Source organism: Exophiala mesophila, assembly GCF_000836275.1.
Source record: "Exophiala mesophila strain CBS 40295 unplaced genomic scaffold supercont1.6, whole genome shotgun sequence".
In the NCBI taxonomy this organism is placed as follows: Eukaryota; Fungi; Ascomycota; class Eurotiomycetes; order Chaetothyriales; family Herpotrichiellaceae; genus Exophiala; species Exophiala mesophila.
Window position 1 is genome coordinate 818,517 of NW_015622509.1, and position 20,481 is coordinate 838,997.

At 51.5% G+C, this 20,481-nt stretch overlaps 7 protein-coding genes across 9 annotated transcripts; 4 read left to right on the plus strand and 3 right to left on the minus strand.

Moving 5' to 3' along the window:
• Nucleotides 1-1,178: 1,178 nt before the first annotated feature.
• Nucleotides 1,179-1,907, minus strand: PV10_08218 (uncharacterized protein; the record flags this gene model as incomplete). Its single annotated transcript, XM_016373206.1, has 1 exon — nucleotides 1,179-1,907. The coding sequence occupies one exon, from the start codon at nucleotides 1,905-1,907 to the stop codon at nucleotides 1,179-1,181; it is 729 nt and encodes a 242-aa protein (XP_016220117.1).
• Nucleotides 1,908-7,346: 5,439 nt separating this feature from the next.
• On the plus strand, nucleotides 7,347-9,736 carry PV10_08219. Of its 2 annotated transcripts, XM_016373207.1 has the most exons (3): nucleotides 7,347-7,802; nucleotides 7,870-8,393; nucleotides 8,464-9,736. In XM_016373207.1, exons 1-3 carry the CDS (start codon nucleotides 7,788-7,790, stop codon nucleotides 9,176-9,178), a joined length of 1,254 nt encoding a protein of 417 aa, XP_016220118.1. In that variant the 5' UTR covers nucleotides 7,347-7,787; the 3' UTR covers nucleotides 9,179-9,736. The 2 variants fall into 2 exon arrangements, with proteins under 2 accessions (XP_016220118.1, XP_016220119.1); XM_016373208.1 differs by lacking the exon at nucleotides 7,347-7,802 and having other exon boundaries at nucleotides 7,809-8,393.
• Nucleotides 9,737-10,544: 808 nt separating this feature from the next.
• On the plus strand, nucleotides 10,545-12,308 carry PV10_08220 (uncharacterized protein). The gene is made up of 2 exons (XM_016373209.1): nucleotides 10,545-10,987; nucleotides 11,251-12,308. The coding sequence occupies exons 1-2, from the start codon at nucleotides 10,823-10,825 to the stop codon at nucleotides 12,106-12,108; spliced, it is 1,023 nt and encodes a 340-aa protein (XP_016220120.1). The 5' UTR covers nucleotides 10,545-10,822; the 3' UTR covers nucleotides 12,109-12,308.
• On the minus strand, nucleotides 12,110-13,119 carry PV10_08221 (mitochondrial import inner membrane translocase subunit tim14). Its single transcript, XM_016373210.1, has 2 exons — nucleotides 12,931-13,119; nucleotides 12,110-12,862 (listed from the first exon to the last, which is right to left on the minus strand). The coding sequence occupies exons 1-2, from the start codon at nucleotides 12,979-12,981 to the stop codon at nucleotides 12,590-12,592; spliced, it is 324 nt and encodes a 107-aa protein (XP_016220121.1). The 5' UTR covers nucleotides 12,982-13,119; the 3' UTR covers nucleotides 12,110-12,589.
• Nucleotides 13,120-13,279: 160 nt separating this feature from the next.
• Nucleotides 13,280-14,379, plus strand: PV10_08222 (uncharacterized protein). The gene is made up of 2 exons (XM_016373211.1): nucleotides 13,280-13,436; nucleotides 13,500-14,379. The coding sequence occupies exons 1-2, from the start codon at nucleotides 13,432-13,434 to the stop codon at nucleotides 14,080-14,082; spliced, it is 588 nt and encodes a 195-aa protein (XP_016220122.1). The 5' UTR covers nucleotides 13,280-13,431; the 3' UTR covers nucleotides 14,083-14,379.
• A 158-nt stretch (nucleotides 14,380-14,537) lies between these two features.
• On the plus strand, nucleotides 14,538-18,675 carry PV10_08223. 2 transcript variants are annotated; one of them, XM_016373212.1, is made up of 4 exons: nucleotides 14,538-14,920; nucleotides 14,981-15,301; nucleotides 15,353-18,176; nucleotides 18,269-18,675. In XM_016373212.1, the coding sequence occupies exons 1-4, from the start codon at nucleotides 14,765-14,767 to the stop codon at nucleotides 18,535-18,537; spliced, it is 3,570 nt and encodes a 1,189-aa protein (XP_016220123.1). In that variant the 5' UTR covers nucleotides 14,538-14,764; the 3' UTR covers nucleotides 18,538-18,675. The 2 variants fall into 2 exon arrangements, with proteins under 2 accessions (XP_016220123.1, XP_016220124.1); XM_016373213.1 differs by having other exon boundaries at nucleotides 15,353-18,675.
• On the minus strand, nucleotides 18,646-19,935 carry PV10_08224 (uncharacterized protein). Its single transcript, XM_016373214.1, has one exon. It carries the CDS (start codon nucleotides 19,752-19,754, stop codon nucleotides 18,975-18,977), a length of 780 nt encoding a protein of 259 aa, XP_016220125.1. The 5' UTR covers nucleotides 19,755-19,935; the 3' UTR covers nucleotides 18,646-18,974.
• Between the last annotated feature and the right edge of the window lie 546 nt (nucleotides 19,936-20,481).

Consider the following 20,481-nt stretch of genomic DNA (forward strand, 5'->3'; position numbering starts at 1 on the left):
ACCGGTGCTTTGCTTATGGCATGCATTGCATCCTCGTGCACTTGTTTGCCCAATCTGAAAAGAAGTGTGCTTAGAAGGGTTCGCGGGGGTTTGATCTTATAAGTGTGTCGCCGAGGTAGCGTGGCACATCTCACTAGCCTATGATGATGGACAATCAAGATCGTAGGGATCAAGTATTCATAAATAATACCTCGAACTTCTGGTGGCAAAGTGTTCAAGGTCAATGGATACGGTCTCACACCCAACGGGGGGCTTGGACGATTCGAGGAGGTCATGTTCTCGTGGAGAAAGATATCTTTCGTTCAGGCTATTTTCTGTTAGAAACAGCTGCTTCTAATGTACATACATCTGAAGAGAAGCCCAACTAGCAGAGTTTATATAGCACTGATTGAAGTCATCCTGGCCATGCCTGGGGGAGTCATAAGGTATGACAAGACGTCTGGCCATCGCTTTGTCTGGTTTGATCGTTGGTTGATACCTGGGCTTGGGCATCGCTCACAAGCTCTCCCACAGCCAGTAAGTCATCCTTGATGATGATTACTTTGAACCTCCCTCTATGACAGGTTTGACTCCAGATGCTGTTCAGGGTGATGTTGGACAGTAAATTGAAGGCGGCTATGCCTACAAAGTAGATCTCGCAAAGGAATTGTAATGAGTCGCACTGTCCGGGATTCGCAAGCTTTGAAGAAGTTCTCATGCGCAGTTGTTGTACACTGCGCATGGCTTGCAACCGTTACCAACAGAGTCACCGATCTATCGACAGAGGGAGGCTCGTCGAAAATGCACTAGACCTCGGAATGGGTTCGGTGGCATCCCAGTGCATTATTGAGCGAGCGAATTGATCAAAATGTCAACTCTGGGTATCGGAAGGAATTCTCGCATGTCGCCTCTGGTCAAAACTGTCGAGTCTATCCATTAGAAGGGGATGCAGGCGCTCCATGAATGACAGTTCCCACTAAGACGGCCGCAGTATATAGACAGTTGAAAGGGTTGTCGACTTAGCTGCCAAGGTCTCCCTTTAAATCTTCTATTCAAGAAGCGAAGTTGGGCGATCCGTAGAGGTTTTGAGAGAGTATAGTCGCCCAGGTATCGTAAAATGTTGATTAGGACGTTGGAGTGGCACCGAAGCTTCAAACTTCGGCGTAGGTGGGGGAAATGCACCATGCAACCTTTGAGGCTCACACTTCGTCATGCATTGCTTCGCTCCTCCTCCTTCCACCAAGCCAGGCACCAGGAGGAGGCTGAAGCAGACCATCCACCTCACAAACAACCTGCTCTCTTCGTTGTTCTGCTTCGATCTTCTCCTGGCGGTCCTTGTCTGTTGTTTTTCTGCCACTGGCTTCGGCTGAGGCAGCATAGTTTCCGGCACCACCTCGACCAGGATGGACAGGATAGATGGGACTGTTGGTCTTTACGCCTGTCAGGCTGACTGGGAGACTGGGACTGCGTTTCGCCTGGGCGACCTCACTACTCGAGATAAAGTTTCCAGCTCCTCCTCGACCCGACGGGAAATAATGCGCGGAGCTTTGACGCAAGCGCATTGCTTCTTGTGTGTTTATGTTCTCGAGGTTCGCAGCGGCTGTTCGTCGCTCGCTCAGGGAAGATGGCTGAACAGGTTCCTTCTGTGCTTCGATATCGACCATGGTGGGTGACTTTGATGACTTGTCGTCGGATTGCCAGGTGAAATTACCAGCGCCCCCTCGACCAGTTCTCACATAAGGCCCGTAGGCCGAAGAATTTGAGATTGAAGACATAGGTGTGTGTACGGGAGAGGTGGTATACGTATGATGGGAGTCAGAGTCGTCGTCGTGTTGGCTGTTGACAGGAGATATCGATGAAGCGTAGGAGTCAAGAAGCCAGGCAGCCCAAGATTGAGATGGAGGAACTGGCTGTTCGACAGCGGCCATATCTGCGAAGGCCAGAGGCAAAGGATCAGGTCGATGTAGTGGTATTGGTGAGATTTGAGTGGTCAGGCTGGCTGAGCTTAGATCGCGTGGGCGAATCAGAGCAGGTGGGGTGACGGGTGACGGGTGACGTTCGCTCCTGCCCCTGATGTTTTGTGAGAGGGCGAGTTCGAAGAAGCAATAATGAGAGAAAAAAAAATAAGAACGAAGCAAGGAGGGTGGTAACATGTAGCGTTACTACTATGGATCTACTGATGACTTATGAACAACGCAGAAGGAAAGGAGGGTAGCGTCAGTCTCCTTCTCCGTCGCGCCAGCCAGTTGGGAATCACAATCAGAGTGGTGGTAGATTGGCCATGATTTACAAGCATTGGCGAACCGGACAAGGTCCTTGGTCAAGCGAAATCACAAAAAAAGAGAGCCCAACAGGTGCGAAGGAACAAGTCCGTCCACCAAACACGGACAATATTGCAATGGGCAACCACAAGCAAATCAATAAAGTTGAGATCTCTGCATCATGATTGAGCTGGCGTGGCTGATCGGACATGATCTTCCACTCAGATAGCGAGCTTGGGGTAGGGTGTTGCTAGGTACCATGCCTGTCCAAGCTCTGCCTGTCCGACACTTGCAGATCAACTCACGGACATTATTGATATTAGTGCAGAGGCTTGGGATAAAAATATCACCACATATAACCTAAACAGCCATGTACTGTGTATCTAGTTGTCATCATATTCCCTAAGGGAATATCGACTGACAAAGGAAGTCATGATGAGACAGGTCTGAAAGAACGGTGCTGCTATCTCATCAGTAGTAGCACTAGCAATCCCCGCCCCTGGAAGCTCTCTGCGTTCCTCCAGTAAACACCCTGCCACTTGCTATTTTGACGCTGATGACTGTTCTTATTCTAATCGATGCATGAACAACTCCGACATTCCATAGACGATGAACCACAAGGTCTACGCATGCTCATGCATCTACCCCTCATCTTATCCAAGGTGTCATGGGGGGCTTCGATCTCGCCGCTAACAAGCGAAAGCGACACTGCTGGGGGGATGAGGGCGTCGGTCACTCCCATTTCTCCTAGCTCCCAGCAGTTCCTGCCGCCTGTTCCTCCTCACTGAGGCCTAATTAGTGATAAGTCATGAATGCTGGTGCCTGAATCCATCGTTATCGGGTTATCTTTGTTCCAGCCCCTTGCAAGTTAGCCCTGATGCAAGAACCGTCCCTTTTTCTTCCGTGATGCCCCTCGAGTCTCGACATGATGGCCTAAAACCGGAATTCCCAGTCAAGGTCTTATCAGTAGTCTTCCGATAGCGTATCGCGAGTCTCGGGCTGTTGTTCGTTTTAGTCTTGAATGCCGCGATATCTTGAACAAGTCAGATAAGGCATTGTCTCCTGAGTTGGTCCACACGGCTGCATTGAAGTATATTCCTATGCGTGGCCCACCAGGGTACCACTGTACTACTTACTGTACCAGAGTTGCCTAGGACCAAAACTACTCTGACTGTAGGTGTTCAGCTAGGCTACCAGTGCCAAAGGTCCAGAGGGAAGGGGGGGCCCGAGGGGCCGAGGGGGCATGCACTACGGAGTACTACTACTACACAGACAGGTGCTAGTTAAATGTCATTCTATGCGGGGAGGCTATGCTCTTCCTGGCGAAAGCCGCTCCGATGACTTTTTGCTCCGGCAATCGTTTAAAAAAATGTTCGTGCTGCTGGTGGCACACTGCAGGCTGATTGATAGTCACGATGTCCCAAATTCAAGGAAGAGATGAGGAGATCCAGAGTGTCACCTGATTTCTCGAGAGCGCCACTGCCCTCGATTGCGATCACTATCAAGAATCTGCAGCTGACGTCTTCAACCATCAATTGCGATCGTGACCTGCAGGAACGGCACAGAAAAATAATTTTCTGGGCACAAACACGCTTGGACCGGTTTCTCCTGACATGACTGACTCCAGAAACCCCGGAAAGCTTCAAACTTGGAACCGCCACTGGACCACGCCGAGGTTGGCTCGTTGGTTGGTTCTGAAACCCCGCCATTAATTAGTACCATCTCTGTTCGGGCGTCACTAGGCATCCCCAATTTCTGGGGTCGACCCCTCTTCTCCACGATGCCAAATAATCAGGTAATGGGAATTAGAGGTCCACTGAGGTCTTAGTCTCTAATTGATTCAAGGCACATTTATGGACTGTCAAGCGTAGTTGCATGCTCAAGGTAAAAAAGACCTTTTCAGGCTCCGTTGGAAGTCATTGCTTTGCAAGTCCTCCGGCAGCTTCGGATGAATGAGACTGGGCAGACAGTTGGAACTTTTTTTTTAATTGATCAGCAATGGCCCTTAGTTGCCACGCGGATCACTGATCGTCCGAAAGCATACCAGATTGTTGGCCCCTCCCCATACTTTTATTCGTAGACTGAACAAGACTGCTTGGTGTCAACATCAACACAGTCAAGCCCCGCCGAGTACGGTAATCCCTTGAGACGATCCCCGGATACGTTCTCCAGGCGTAAACTAGTCCATCCATCCCTAGATGCGGTTAGGGTACGCTGGGAAACCTCTACTCCGTACTGTAGGAATAGATCCCCCCGCCCAGCAGGAATCATCTAGGCACCGTGGCAACGTCATTAGGCCCGAGGTATTGTTCATGGGGTCGTAAGCTACTGTGCCGTGCGGGCCTGCAGGCAACACTTACACTGCAGGTGCAGTGCACAAAAGTCAGCCCCAGCAGGTATGACGACAGCTGATGGGCCACTTGACACGAAGAGCTCGGGGCATGGAGAAAGCAAGAGGCACGGGGCTGCACCGCATCTCAGGCAAGCTTGTAAGAGCCCGCCGATGACGGCATCGGTAAGGGAGACGCTGCGTGATTTGGCGGCCACTACTATCATGCGACCACGCCAGAGCATGGGTGGTCGTCGTAAGTGCGTCAGGCCATGCCGTGGTCGCTTGTCGCCATTGCTGCACCCATTCCTGTTTGGCTCCAGGTCCGCTGACGCTGAGCCCAGTCGGTTGATGCGAGCTACGAGTCGCGGTTTCAGAGCTCCATCGTATCCATCAGATTCCATCATTCCTGTCTGGCTCCACCTGGTCATGCTGCACACGCTCGCAAGATGCAACACCATCTCCCGTGCTGAGGCCCAATGACTGATCATTCGGCAATCAAGCGCCTGCGGGAAGTTGGTTGTAGATACCAATCAACACTCCACGTCCAAGTACCGACTGTCGGCCATGATTCGTGGAAATGGAATTGTTTGGGCACCTGCAGCCGTACCTTTCGTCGAAACTATCTAAAGTATTGATAGTTGGCCCCTCATACACCCCTCTGTTAACCTCGGATCATGATAGTTGCTGGACGCGACTTGACTAATGGATCGCGAGCGCAAGGTCTACAAGCAGGATGATCTATGTATATCAATATGTCGTTATAGTGACATCGGCTATCGATGCACGGGGTCAAGAATTTGGAACAATGTCAGCGCTGACGATCCTGGAGCAGTGCCCGAGGCCACGTTTGGGGGAAAGCTTACAGTGAACTTGGGGGCGTTACAGGAGCTTCAGGGCATGGAAGTGCGGAGGGCGGCTATGGATGACAGGCGACCGAGGGGCCGAGGGGGCCTATCCCAGAGGCTTGGAAGGCGCGAGAGACACTAAGTAATAGGCGTTAAGTACTACGGAGTACTTAGGTGATGATTGCCTGGCACCGGCGGCCTGGCAGCCTGGCACCCCTGAAGCAGTCGTTCTTTATTAGTCAAGTCTTTAGCTAGGAACAGTCAGATTGTGTGGTTACAGCAGTTAGTGACTTGTTCCAGTCTTGCTAAAAGGTGAGTGCAATGCCGCCCAGTTAGGTACATCTAGTATTAGTCCGATGCTGCTGCTCGTTGGTCAACTGGGTTGAATGAACCCATGACCACGATCCTGAAGGGCATGAACCATCTGCACAGGTGTACCGTACACCCGTGGGCGCTGGTTCCCATACTTGTTTTGTTTGAGCAATTGCCATCCCGGCTCCGTGGCTTGCCAGTCCGTGCTCCATAAGGTTGTGGGATACCATTGGAGCCAGCCATTCCCAGGTCCAGGTCCAGGTCCACGAGGTGAGCCTGTTGCCACTTTGATCCCAACCGTACAACCACGGTCAGTGCAGACCCACGCGCCCTATCAGGATACGTCTAACAATCATGAATCACTTTAGTGCCCCAGGCTTAAGATTTCGTGTTATCTGATCGTGAAGACTAACATTTGCCTACTCCTGGACTTGAAATTTGGCATCCCATAGCCTGCGTGTGGGAATTGTTAGATACTAGCCGCGGCTCAAGAACTAATCTCTGGTGCCGCCCGCCTGCCTGACTACCATGGCTGAAATCACAGCGTGTACGCGCATCGCCACCACAACGTACATCTCACCCAGGACCGAAGGTTTTGAAAAAAAAAAAAAGTTTTGGATCAATCTCCTGGACCACCTCCACGCCTCCCAAGTGACTGCTTGCGGGTATGGAGCTTTCGTACCTGTCTGTACTCCGTAGGCTGTTGGCTGTGATCCAGCCAGCGGATGACCCCGCAGTACACCAACTTATCGTGGCCTAGCCAAGTGTCGAGCGTCACAAAAGGTCAAGCCTCCCTACTCCGTAGAGAGCCCATAGACGATGACTCCTGCACGATATCCACTAGTTGGCCATGGCTCGTGGGAGGGCGCCAGAACAGGACTGGGGCGATCAGCAGGACCCAAGGAACAAGAGAGTACGAGAAAGCAGGTTCCTAACGCCAACCAACCAGACCTGGTGACCGCGGTCGAGCCTTGGCCAGACTGAGGTTAAGATTATTTTGTTTGACAGGTTGACCTGGGACAAGCGCATCTGTCAATTGACAATATGGGTCTTTTTTTTACGACAAGCAGGACTTCATCGTCTCAGAGACTTACTTGAATGCGAGTCTACTGTACGTAGTGGCCGTGGACAAAGAGACTGTCAAGTTCAGTTCTTTGGGTCAACCACCATTCCAACCACTGCAACGGCTGAGGTGCGGAGGCAGCGCTCCTTGACCTACGCATACATGACTGAACTGACCACTCCACAGGCGCTACTGATTGGTTGCCCGCCCGTGCCGCGTGTGATAGGGACCCATAAACATAGTGCACCGACACTGGACCTGCGCCTGGCGCCCTGAGGTGGGAGGAGCAAGCACAGCACCACTGTGGCACGGCGGCGGCATCGGCACTGGGCCTGGCACTGGCACTGGCACCCACTGGCACCCACTGGGCACCGGGGTCGCTTGAGCAAATGGACAGCTGCAGGCCTGAACAACTGACCACCTAACTCGCCGCAGCAAACACCTGAGCTGCCGGGAGGAGCAGGCCCCTCGGGCTGTTCTGTCAAGTACTACTACCGGTTTCCCTCTTGATCATTCCGCATGATTTGTCCACAATTCCACCCTTCATCTGCCACCTCCAACACGGCCACCCAGTAATACCACTGCCACCCTCTCCACGAGCACACCCCAGTCCTCACACATTTCCGACCCCATTCCTTTTTGCAATTCATTCTTCAGATCATTCTGCTGTTGTCCTTCCCTAACTCCTTCTCGATCACGATAACGACCACGCCCGTCTTGCCGCTCTTATACTTTGAAACAATATCTATTATCAAGCAGCCTGCGCGTTGTAACGGACGCCCCTTCCAGCCCTGGTCTCCGACCTGCAGCCTGCCGCGTCGTTCCCCCTCGCCGTCCATCACGCACCTTTGAATTTCGGGAGGAACCCCCACCAGACAATCCAACTTTGTCCCTCCACATTGGCTTCGATTGTCTCCTGACGACTCTCAAGTCTCAAGATCTCGCTTGGTTTTGAACTCGAGGGTCGTCTGATAATCCTCCGCAAGCAGTCCATCATGGCATCTTCCAAAGTGAGTATCCAGGACCCAGACACCTGGTTCTTTGACACGTCCGTGCTGACCCTGCCTCTCAACAAAGGAGCAACCTGCTTCCCGTCCAGTCTCTGGCAGTTTTTCCAGACATGCTCCCAATTCTACGAGGCAGCACTCTCACTCCATTTCCCTGTCGGCCACCAATCCCTCCCATCGAGTCAACCGCCGGAAAAGCGTCAACTCGGCCGCCTCCTCCACTGCACAGGCTGCCATCGTGGCAGCGTTGAAAGAGCAAGGGAACGCGTCCGCAGGGCCTCTTCACGCCCACCGGCGAAGCGTCGGCTCCAAGAGGAACACAGAGTCTCACTCCTTCAGTGCCCGGCCCAGCATGCACTCTTTCTTCAACGGCTCCTCCCACTCTCCCTCGGCACAGGACAACGAGGCACTGGAAGACAATTCCTTTGATGAGGACGAAAAACCCTCTACCAAGGGAGAGAATAAGAACCGTAATCGGCGGGCAAGCGAAGGCTCATACCTGATCAAAGGAGAAGGCAAGAAGTCGTCGTCCGACCTTAAGTGCGATACCTGTGGCAAAGGCTACAAGCACAGCAGCTGCTTGACAAAACATTTGTAAGATACGCTCTCTGACGCCGCACAGAAGCGTCTTGTCGGGTTGAAATCAATTAACCGTGAATAATAGATGGGAACATGATCCTGCGTGGGCTATTACCTCCAAACTCCTCATCTCCAAGCACCAGCAGGTTCAACTTCTCGAGGCGGCCTCTGTTCTATGCACCATGAACAATGAGAGTTCAGTGTCAGGCCACTCGGAAAATGAGTCATCCCAGATCGATCCAAGCGAGGGATCATCAGGGTCGCCAGCATTCTCATCATCCGAAATGCAAGACGAAGTCAGCTCCGTCGAGACCACACCTCCACCCATGAGCGAAGGGGCGTATCCGGTGCCCACCTCGAAGCGTTTCAGCACAAGCAGTAACAGCTTTTCGCGGTCCTACCGTTCCGTCCAGTCCAGCTCATATGGCGAAAGTGTTATCTCTCCTGGTCTACCACCCCATCGGTTCTCTGGCGTCGACTTCCGACCAAGTACGTCTGGCACGGATGACGGCACTCTGGCCGCCGCCACCGCCGGACTCACCTTCAACAGTGGCACTCCTCGTACCAAGCCAGCTTACCTCAGTCCCGACGTTCCCCCTGTACCACCACTGCCACAACAGTATCAATCCTTCAACAGCAAGTCCTCGGACAGTACATTGACCAACGTATATAATCCCATGTTACAGTTGCAACCTCCTACCCTCACGCAGAATCTGTCGGACGAGCGGAACTACCGCGAACTGTCGGGCGAGAAGGATATGCCCATGGACGACGAAGAAATGTTCCGCATGGAGGAATAGGAGACAGAGCTATTTACCACCATTCATTTACGACATCAGTTTTAGTCACTCGTTCGCACGACTCATTCTCACCCATTTCAGGTTTGGTCTCGAGATTGGTTCCGTTTGATATTGTATGTATTTCCTTTGGTCTGAACTGAGAAAACGGATAAAATCCCGGTTCATGCTCCGCGGACAGATCCTCAAAGCACCGAGGAGTTGACTCACCAGTAACGAAGTTGACGAGGTTAAAGCGAGTGGGACTGTCAGGCTCTTGCGTCGAGCGGATCGTATATTCGATAACGAAATGGCATTGTCGAGAGTTGGAAGCAAATTTTTAGTTGACATGATTTATTTGGGGCCCTTTTCAAATCCAGAATTGGCAAGTGGTCTTCTACCATCATACTAGGTGATCGCCCTTTGAGATTGCACATTATTGCACATCAGAGGACCAAGGGACACCGGGCTTCTTTTTTTGGGTGTTTGCCAAGGAGGGTATTTGGTTAGCATCAATCCCCAGAAGAAATGAATCGAGAAATCTAGTGCCTTGGGTTTTCTATTTTGATGAAGATGTCGCTGAAGCTCGTATCTCGGCCTCAGCCTCGAGAAAATCTAATCGTTCGCTTGCTCGCTTCCTTCCCCGCCAGATCAGCACTGTCTAGTGGCTTGATGAGCGCTGCACAACATGCCGCTGATCCTGAGGGTCTTGTGAGACCCTTGCGAAGTGGTGACAGCTCCACACTGTGAGGCTTGGTTTCACCATGCCATGGTAGATGCGGAAGGTCGATCACTCTGGGTAGGGGATCTGGGTTGGCAAGTGGTCCCCGAATTCGAACCCATATGAGGTCATGAAACTCCCGTCCATAACTTTGGCCCGAGGGGCGGTGTTGCGGCGTTTGCCTACCGATGGGTCTTTTGGACAATCGTATCAAGACTGTAGCTCGCCCCGCCGATTGCATATTGCAGATTGCAGCGTCGGCAGCTTGACATGTATCTTTCGTAGTCGAGTGATGTGACATTGTGGATTGTGGGCTCGATGTTATGTTTGCTTACCTCAACGACCCTGCAGCCATAAACAGAGAGGAGGAGCAGGCACCGGGACAAAGATGCCTAGTCTCCAATCCTGATACGGCCTCGTTCCGTGTCCTTTAGACTATCTCTCTCCATATATATCTTACCTTCCATTTAGCTCATAGGTTCATTGACTGCTGTGTGCCCAGTATCGATGACAACGAGGAGGCTGGAGGTAATAACGCGTTTCTGCGTGACCGTAGCTTACAACGGCGAACCAGTGGGGCTTATCATGTCAGATCTCAACAAAGGCACGTGAAAGGATACGTAGATGCCAAAGTACAAGATCACAACAATAGATATCAACCCTGCAAATTGGAAAGGCACCGAGCAGGGATATAAATCTGTATACACTTGACATTACAATCACCTCCTCCCGCCAGGCTGCAACCTCCTGAATCAGAAAACATACCCAAAAGAGCATGTGAGAGGCATTATTCAGATCTACTCAAGTCCCCGCTCCGTCCTTCCTCATATCTCACCTTCGTATACTTAAAGCCTCCGTTATCGGCCCTCGACGTCTCAACAAGTTGGCTACTTTCAGGACCAAGTATCCAATCTAGAGTACGAAACTTGGTTTCCTGCCTCATCAAAATGCCTCTCAAGGCATCTGAACTCGTCGCCCACCCGGCCTACAAAACCGTCAATTGGAATCAGGAGCCTTCAAAGGAAGGATATGCCGAGGTTGCCAAAGGCAGACGGGGTGGGCCGTTTAAGTTGAAATGGGAGGTCCATGGAGAAGGTCCCATTAAACTTGTGGTGAGTTCACGATGGCTCGCTTTTGTTTGCCGTTTCGTCGTCGAGGGCCAGGGAAATTGAATGTTCCCACGTGTTGGTTCCTAGGCTTTGGCCAAGCAGTGTCAAGATACCAGAGTTGATCATGGAATTGAATGTTCAAGTACTCGGTGGAAGCAGTAATTGATAGCTGGCAACTCTGAGAGACGACGGAGCCACTACTTGAAGGCTTCCCTCTCAAACCAGTTTATGGACCAGAATGTTCAATCCGCTGACATTTGTTCTAGTGGATCATGGGCCTAGGTGCTTACCGGACGGCATGGAAACGACAAACTCAATATTTTGGTCACAAACACTCGCAGCAGTATTCCTCACTCGTATTCGACAATCGTGGCATGGGTCTTAGCGATAAACCCAGCTGTCGATATTCGACCTCTGAGATGGCCAAAGACATCGTTGATCTGCTCATCTCGATTGGTTGGCTTGACAAGGACCATGCCACCCACACGACCTCGAAACGTGACCTGCACATTATCGGCGTGAGCATGGGTGGCATGATCTCTCAAGAACTCGGTCTGCTCATCCCAGACTCGATAGCTAGCCTCGCCCTTGTCTCCACCTTTGGGTGGATGGTCCGAACCGTGCCGTTTATTCAGAACTTACGCGACCGTATCAACATGTTCATCCCCCGCGACATCAATCTCCAACTGATGGAAATTTCTAAACGCCTCTTCAGTGATGACTTTCTCGCCCTTCCCGACACAGAATACGACGACTCTAATCTCAATTTTCCCACCAACTGGGATCGTTTCGCCGCCAATGAGCTCGTCAAGAGATCCGATAGAGAAGGATTCACCAGGAAGGGCTTCATGCTACAAGCGATTGCCGCAGGGTGGCACCATAAATCCAAGGACCAGCTACTGCTGCTCAAGGAAAAGATCGGCGCCGAAAGAATGGCCGTCGTGCACGGCACCATCGACCGTATGATTACGTTTCGACATTTTGAGATTTTGAAGGAGGTGTTGGGCGATGGCCCCGAGTACAGGGTGTGGCAAGGGAGAGGACATGTTCTCATGTGGGAGGAGGAGGACGAGTTCAATACATTTGTCCAGGATTGGGTAGAGAAATGGGACGGGAAACCCTAAGTTTTGTCTGAGCATTTATGTTCATTATTGGTCTGACAGCAAGCGCAGTGTGATCGAGCGATTGCTTTGATGGTCATGTTTGTAAAGTACATACATAGCATTTCTTCCTAGTAGGAGCATAGACGTCGAGGCCTTTTGGTTGCAACACACCTCTCTCGCTTCTCCCGTCGTCTTTAGAAATGTCCAGAGCTTTATGATGTACAGATTAGAACGTCCCAAACCTCGAGTGGAGATAGTTTGCACATTCTCATTGTTCGTCCCTCCTTCAATTTCTCTTGATGCGCACATGAGAAGCCATCTTCACGTTACCACCTCTTTAAAATTTCCCACGTCGATCTCACCGTCGCCATCCCTTATCAAACGCCAGCGCTATGCAAAGCCAACAAAACCATGTGGTGAAACAAACTCTTCCCCGCTCAATCATAAAAGCTCTCTTACGTGATAGATTGCACCTCGCACCCCTCTATTCACAGTCTCCTGCTCAACCATTCTTCTCCAGAAACTCCTTGGCTTCGTTGACCTTGCTAGCCAGGTAGGGGCTACCACCTCGATCCGGGTGATTCGAAAGCATCAAGGCGCGATGATTCTTTCGGATTTTATCTTTGGTAAGCGTCCGCTCACTCAAGTCAAGTATCAGACTGGCTTCGCGACGGGTCATCTTCGGTTCGAATCCGCCTTTGTAGAAGGGTCTCCCGAGCGCGTTGAGACCGTTGGGATTGCGCCACCGGCGGAAGGCTACGAGGCCCGCTCGTCCCTAGTAATGAGACTGTCAGCGATGGAACAAGATTCAGTCTGTATGATCGGCAACAAAGGGATACATACGAAGAAGGCAGCGGCGGCAATGCCTACGCCGACGGCAACGGTGGATGCCATTTGCAATTTTCAGAAAAGGTCGATCCTGCGAGGGTCGAGTAGGAGAATGTTGGTCGTGAGTATCCACAAGTTGTTGAAGCCGAGAACCCTTGCTCGCAAGCGACAGAGACACACTTCTTCGTTCGATGGTAACCTTGGAATCTTCGATCAACATCGAAAGAAGTTTCGCAGGTCAAGAGCTCGGAACGGAAGAACCAAAGTCGGCTATCTTACCCGATCTGCCTATCCCGCGCCCGCAGTTGCTTGGCATGAATTTTTGACTTTCTCCAACTTTTTTCGAGGATCTAGCGACGATGAGGTTTGAACTGGCTTAACGCCTATTTACGCCATCAGGCTCTTCCGGCAAGACACTTTCAAATAGTGATAACGGTGGAGGCACTCTACAGATCTAGGGTCAACACAGAAGATCCTATCATCCTGACACCGCCTCAGTGAGGCAGAACAGGAACCATGAGGTTAGTCTTGAACGCTCTCATTCCATGACCTCTTACACAGGATTACTCACTCTTCGTTACTAGAATCGAAACCTGCCATCTATGTTCTCGACCGGTCTACCCATCCAAAGGCATCACATTCGTCCGCAACGATGCCAAAGTCTTCCGATTCTGTCGATCGAAATGTCACAAGAACTTTAAGATGAAGCGACAACCGCGCAAGCTGAAGTGGACCAAGACATCGCGAGCTCTGCGCGGCAAGGAAATGATTGTCGACCAGAACCTACTACTCTCACAATTCGCCAAACGACGCAACGTCCCGGTCAAGTACGACCGCAATTTGGTGGCGGCAACCATGAAGGCCATGGAAAGGATCGAGGAGATCAGAGCACGTCGCGAGAGAGTCTACACAAGGAGGAGACTCAGTGGCAAAGCTCAAAGAGAGGCCAAGAAGAGGCAGGATCTCAAGGTCGTCGCTCAAGGCGAACATCTCATCCGGAAGGAATTGGCAGACCTCGAGGCCGCCAGGGCAGAGATGGAGCCCATGGTCGAGAAGGTCAAGTTGGAGATGGAGAGCAGTCGACTGGTGGGACAAGAGAGATTACGGCAGAAGAAGAGGAAAATGCTGGTGGGCGGTGGTACGGAAGAAGACATGGATGTCGACTGAGCCTTCATTGCAGCAAAATGGGCATCGCATCCATGGTTCTGGTTACGTGTTACGATATTTGGCGTTGTCGGCGTTTGAGGCCACACAACGCATTTGCTCCAAGTGGTATTCATTACTATGGAAAGCCAACATGGAAAATGTTCATCCTCATCAATCCTCTGTTCCTTTCTGTTGCACAATTGGAGGGGCTTCAGCATCTGGGCCCCTTGTATTTGACATGAGACTTTGCAGGAAGGCCCAAATTATCCTCGAAGCAGTCCATTCATCCTATCGATAATGATCATGCACAATATATTCATCTACCTAGCCATTGGGCTCTTCTATTTGTCACCAGATCTCCCGGTTGTTGTCGTAGCAAAGAAATCACGTGCCCAATCACGTGCCAAGACATGCTCCGTTCGGGTATCAAACTTGTTCCCAGTTGCAGCCTGGAATTGTCACGACAGCAAACAAACGACCTAAGTAGATTAAATCTATCTCAACAGCTGGTCTGTTCATCTTGGCACCTGAACATGACCAAAATGAATACAACGCCACTTCTTGTCTGAGAGATCTACATCTAGACCGTCACTCAAGAAGTCCAGTCTGGGCTGATCCCCCGCCCGAACGAAATTTCATCCACCGCCGGATCCTGGGTGTGGAGTACGCTTTACTGTAAAGCTCACTTATCTACAGCCACAGGATGGCTAGGCACGGGGACACTCGCTCACCATCACCTGTAGGAAGCCAGTACTCATCGTCCAAACGCAACCGTCGAGATGATGATCGACACGAGAGAAGCCGGCGAGATGACGACCGCAGTCATCGAAGGCGGTACTCCAGGTCTCGAAGCCCAGAGGTATGTGTTGAGATCCACACCCTCCATGTCGACTCTTGTACTTACTTGTCTCTGTTCCAGCGTCGACACCGTGACCGCGACAAGAATCGCGATCGTGAGGGTTATCGAAGACGGGACCGTTCCTTAGACCGGAGGTACGACGGCAGAAGAGAAGACGAACGCCATCAATACTCCAGACGAGATAGGTCTAGAGACAGAAGACCCTCCAGAGACCGGGATGATCGTCGACGTAGTCGAGACCGAGATGCCCGCCCACGCCGGGACGATTCTCGCGATAGGGCTCACAGATCAAGGGACGGTTCGACAGAGTCAAGGAAGAGGAAGAGAGAGACCAGTCGAGACCGCGGCTCCAGAAAGGAGGCTAACAATGTGTCCAGAGAGGTACGTTCTGGTCTTCACCGGTTGCCGAATGGTGCTTATAACTGCTTCCAGTCTTCTAAACCTTCCACTCCCACGGCGCAAACTGCAGAAGAGCAAAAGGCAGCCAGACTCGCCAAACTTGAGCAATGGAAAAAGAAGCAGGCCGAAGAGCAAGCGAAGAAACAAAAAGAGCTCGAGGCCGCCGGTGGTGCCAGAAGTATCCTCTATGAAATTGACAGAAGAGCAGGAATGTCACCAGCGGGAACATCAACCAACTCCCCATCAGCTCCCGCGACTCCCGAAATTGGCTCGCCTACGCCTGCTCCTTATGCCGGAAAGTTTGATCCGAAAGCTATTGCAAAGAAAGCTCATCATGCTGCCGCAACATCAAAAGTGTTGGGAGGAGATGTGTCGGCTCCATCACTGGCCAACGGTCATGTTCCGAAGCCTTCAACGCCACCGTTGGGCTCTAACCTCAAGCAATTGCCTCCCAAAGCCCTGAAGGCCACTGGAAATATGGGCAAATTTGGTCTTGGCATCAAAGCTGCGGCAGAAACTGATGTGTCCAAGAAAGCACTTGACTTTGAGGACGTCGAGACGACCAAGAAGAAACTCGAAAGATTGCCCAATCTAGCGCTCGAGGAGAGTAATGGCGACGGACAGAGTCAACAGGATGAAATTGACGAAGCTGAGGATGACACAGACATGCAAGATGACGAGAACGATGAAGAGGCCATGGCAGCAGCACGCGCAGCCGTCGAGCAACGAGGCCGGGCAGAGACCGCAGAGGACACCAATATGACAGACTTACCAGCTGTCGAACCAAGTGAAGAGCAAACTGCGCCTGATGAAGACGAAGAAATCGACCCACTTGACGCTTTCATGCAAGATTTGCAACCAGCATCGACGCGAAAGACGTTTGCGCCCAAAGGCAAGCTCAGCACTCGGAAACAAGAACCAGAAGCCATGTTTGGAGACGATGAAGTTGACCTAACAGCTGTTGATGACGACAATCCTGACAACATCTTGTCCCTTGCGAATGCCAATGCCAAAAAGAAGAAGAAAGACATTCCGACCGTTAACCACGCGAAAATTCAATACAGGCCCTTCAGACGGAACTTGTACTCGGAGCCTATTGATATGGCGGACTGGTCCGAAGACGATGTTGCTGCATTGCGCTTTAAGCTGGAAAATATCAAGGTTCGGGGCGTGGATGTACCGAAGCCAGTCCAGACATGGGCCCAGTGTGGTCTAGGGGTGCAAGTCCTTGAAGTCATCCAAAAGCTGGGTTATGAGGCTCCAACAAGTATCCAAGCCCAAGCTGTGCCTGCAATCATGTCTGGTCGAGACGTGATTGGAGTTGCCAAAACTGGATCTGGGAAAACAATAGCATTCTTACTGCCGATGTTCCGACACATCAAGGATCAACCTCCTCTTGATGCTCTCGATGGCCCGATTGGGCTAGTATTGAGTCCTACAAGAGAATTGGCGACCCAGATTCACAAGGAGTGCAAGCCTTTTATCAAGGCTCTCGGTCTGAGAGCAGTTTGCGCCTATGGCGGTGCCCCAATCAAAGACCAGATCGCCGACCTCAAGCGAGGTGCTGAGATTGTGGTCTGCACTCCTGGTCGAATGATAGATTTGCTGGCTGCCAACAGTGGTAGGGTGACGAACTTGAAGCGTGTGACCTATGTCGTCCTTGATGAGGCAGATCGAATGTTTGACATGGGTTTTGAGCCTCAAGTGATGAAGATTTTGTCGAATATCCGACCAGATCGCCAAACGGTCTTGTTCTCTGCCACCTTTCCACGTCAAATGGAAGCATTGGCCCGAAAGACATTAAGCAAGCCGGTTGAGATCGTTGTGGGCGGTCGGAGCGTTGTTGCTCCAGAAATCACCCAAGTTGTCGAGGTTCGTGAAGAGGGCACAAAATTTGTCCGTCTATTGGAGTTGCTGGGCAAACTCTATGAAGATGACAAGAATGAGGATGACCGTGCATTGATATTTGTCGACCGACAAGAATCAGCTGATTCGCTACTGCGAGATCTCATGAAAAAGGGCTATCCATGCATGTCTATCCATGGTGGTAAAGATCAAATCGACAGAGACTCGACGATCGACGACTTTAAAGCAGGTGTAGTTCCCATCCTCATTGCCACATCTGTCGCTGCTCGAGGACTTGATGTCCATCAACTCAAACTCGTGGTCAACTTTGACGCTCCAAATCATCTCGAAGACTACGTCCACCGAGCCGGTCGTACAGGGCGAGCAGGAAACACTGGCACTGCAGTCACATTCCTCACAGAGGAACAAGATCGGTACGCGGTGGATATCGCCAAAGCGCTCCAGCAGTCCGGCCAGCCCATTCCCGAATCAGTTCAGAAGTTGGTTGACACGTTCATGGAGAAGGTCAAGTCCGGCAAGGAGAAAGCTGGGGCATCTGGATTCGGCGGCAAGGGTCTCGAGCGGCTCGACCAAGAGCGCGACGCAGCCAAAGCACGCGAGCGCAAGACCTTCAAGACAGGTGAGGAAGGTGACGAACAAGAAGAAAAGGAAGAAGGCATAGGCAAGGACGTAAAAGTGGGCGACGATATATTCGCCAAGGCGGCATCTGGTGTCAAAGCATTCGACGCGACCCCCAGTACCAGCAACAATGTCCCCGGAGTACCCAAGGGCATTGACTTGGACGGCAAGATCACCGTGCACAAGACGGAACGAGCAGAACCGGCCGCAAGCTCAGGACCCACGAACCAAATGGACAAGGTCGCCGCGGCCGTTGGTGCAATCAACCAGAAACTGTCCAAGGCAGGCGTCATGAGAAGCGGAGTGCCCATCGACAATAAAGGACCTGACGCCGGTGCATTCCACGCAACGTTGGAGATCAATGATTTTCCTCGTAAGTTGACCCTTGCCCACTTTCCTTTACTCACTATGTAATGTACCTTTATCGCCAGACACATATACTGACCAAGAATTTTGTTCAAATAGAAAAAGCACGATGGGCCGTCACCAACCGGACCAACGTGGCCAAAATCCTCGAGAGTACCGGCACCAGCATCACCACCAAGGGCAGTTTCTATCCTGCAGGCAAAGACCCAGGCCCCAACGACAATCCCAAGTTGTACATCCTGGTCGAAGGCGATACCGAGGTCGTGGTGCACGATGCAATGAGGGAGTTGATGAGGTTGCTGAAGGAGGGTACTATGAGCGCCGCCGACGCTGCCGATCGTCCTGGTGGAAGATACAGTGTGGTCTAATCCTCGTGGTTATGGACCGTTGGGTTATACATGCCACCAAGGGTTGTGGGTGGCCCTAGTGCTATAGTGACCAGGCTTCTATATTTTCTCACCTGGGCCTTTCAGGGATTTGAAATGAAACTAAACTCATTGACAATCTATGTACTTCTGTCTGTTTGTGGTCTTGTTTGACCTCCGAGCTGCGTCGTCCATTGTGAATTGACTAGCGACCTATCTTCAGAAGAAGAAGATATACTGCCTGTAATGGAGCCATCATAGCCGGGAAGTTCTAGCTCTATTACCTGGTATGGTACAGTACCGAGGCCACCTTATCCATGTCGTGTGCGATGACTCGATATCCTACACACCCCTAAGGGGGGTTTCCATAGTAGGCGAAGCGGTGTAAAAGCAGATATGCATCGTAAAGAATAAGTTGGGTTGCTAGTCTGTGATGCCACTCAACAGAAACTCTCCTTTCGTAGAGACGAGTCGATGCCGCCAACCCACCACACTGCAGCATTTATGACCTGCTCAATGAGGTTCAACTCCTCCTGGTTTCTGGGTGCATAGAGAATGACTTGGGTACCAGCTTTTGGGGTGTGATGTGCAGAAGTAGTAGAGTAGCGAAGCCAGGTCGCACTACGACTTGACAATGGGTGTCTCTGGCCCCATCCATTCTCAATAACAGCCCGGACATCATCTGGGTGGATGGTAACGGTCATAGAACCGGAGTCGACATGCATACCGACAATCTCGCCGTGATACTTCGTTTGGTCAAAGACTCGATGGCGGGCGAAGAGAGTGGCATTGCCGCCCTCGAAGGTCGATCGTCCAAGATAGATGGACTCTGGATACTTCGCACTAGTGTCGGTGAGGAGCTGTCTGAGTCGTCCATTGATATCCTTGTCAAAGGTAGGAAGTTGATCGGTCTGCCGTGGGTTAAGGCAGCCTCGGACTGTTGGTCGTGCTCCAGATCGGTGGGGAAGGTCTTGTAGATAACCGCGAGAAAGGGAGGATGATTCACCCTTGGGAGCAGAGTGTGGGTCGGCGACAGAAAAGAGACGAAGACAGGTCTCACAGGCTGAGTTGAGCGCAGATGTAAGATAGGCACCGGTCTTCGAGGTCACGGTGTGGCCAATATCGAACTTGAGTACTGTGAGGAGGCATGTAGCCAATATCGAGCCCACAATGATGTATGCGAATGCAAAGACAAGTTCTGGACCCGTAGAAGAAGTCATTTTGAGACTCAAGGACGCAGTACTGGTAAGGGCTGTGGTATGAGAGTGTGTGTGCGCGAGAGGAAGGGAGGAAGAGGAAGAGAGATGGGGAAAGAATGAAGGGAGGTGATTCAGACGTTGCAATAAGCAATTGCGAAAGGACAAAGTCTGATAACCAGCAGACTAGGCAGGCGCCTGGCTTTGCACACGTTTGCAAAAATGTGTTTTAAGTAGGCCCTTGTTATATGTGCTTTTCCGGTGAGGACCTCCGACGGAGAATGGCAAACGCAAAGTCCCGATCGTGGGTCAGGAAGTTTTGGGTCACAGACTTGTTCAAACAGTAGTGGCAAAGTGACAATCTAACATAACGAGGGATATCTCTCTGGCAAAGGCGATTGTTCTGACCGGCGCAAGATGTTGCGATCGCGGGGGAGGGAGAACTCACAACTACCCAGAAGGGAACTTGGGATAGCGAGCAAGAAGGTTCACTTGGCATGATATCCATGGTGGATTGGTCAGAGGAACCAGCCTGGGACCATTCTCGGCTTGTCCGGCGATATAGGAGCAGCGATATCGTCCGACCACTGCAGGCGTTTTGTCCCAAGCTTTCAATATTGCTCTCTCACTCGTTGGAGAACTGTATAGTTGACTGGAGGGCGTGGGAAGAAGGTTTCTAGACGATGGAAGGGAAGACGTCGGATCGGAACTTCGGACGGAGTTTTGGCCGATGGACCCCACCACAGAGGAT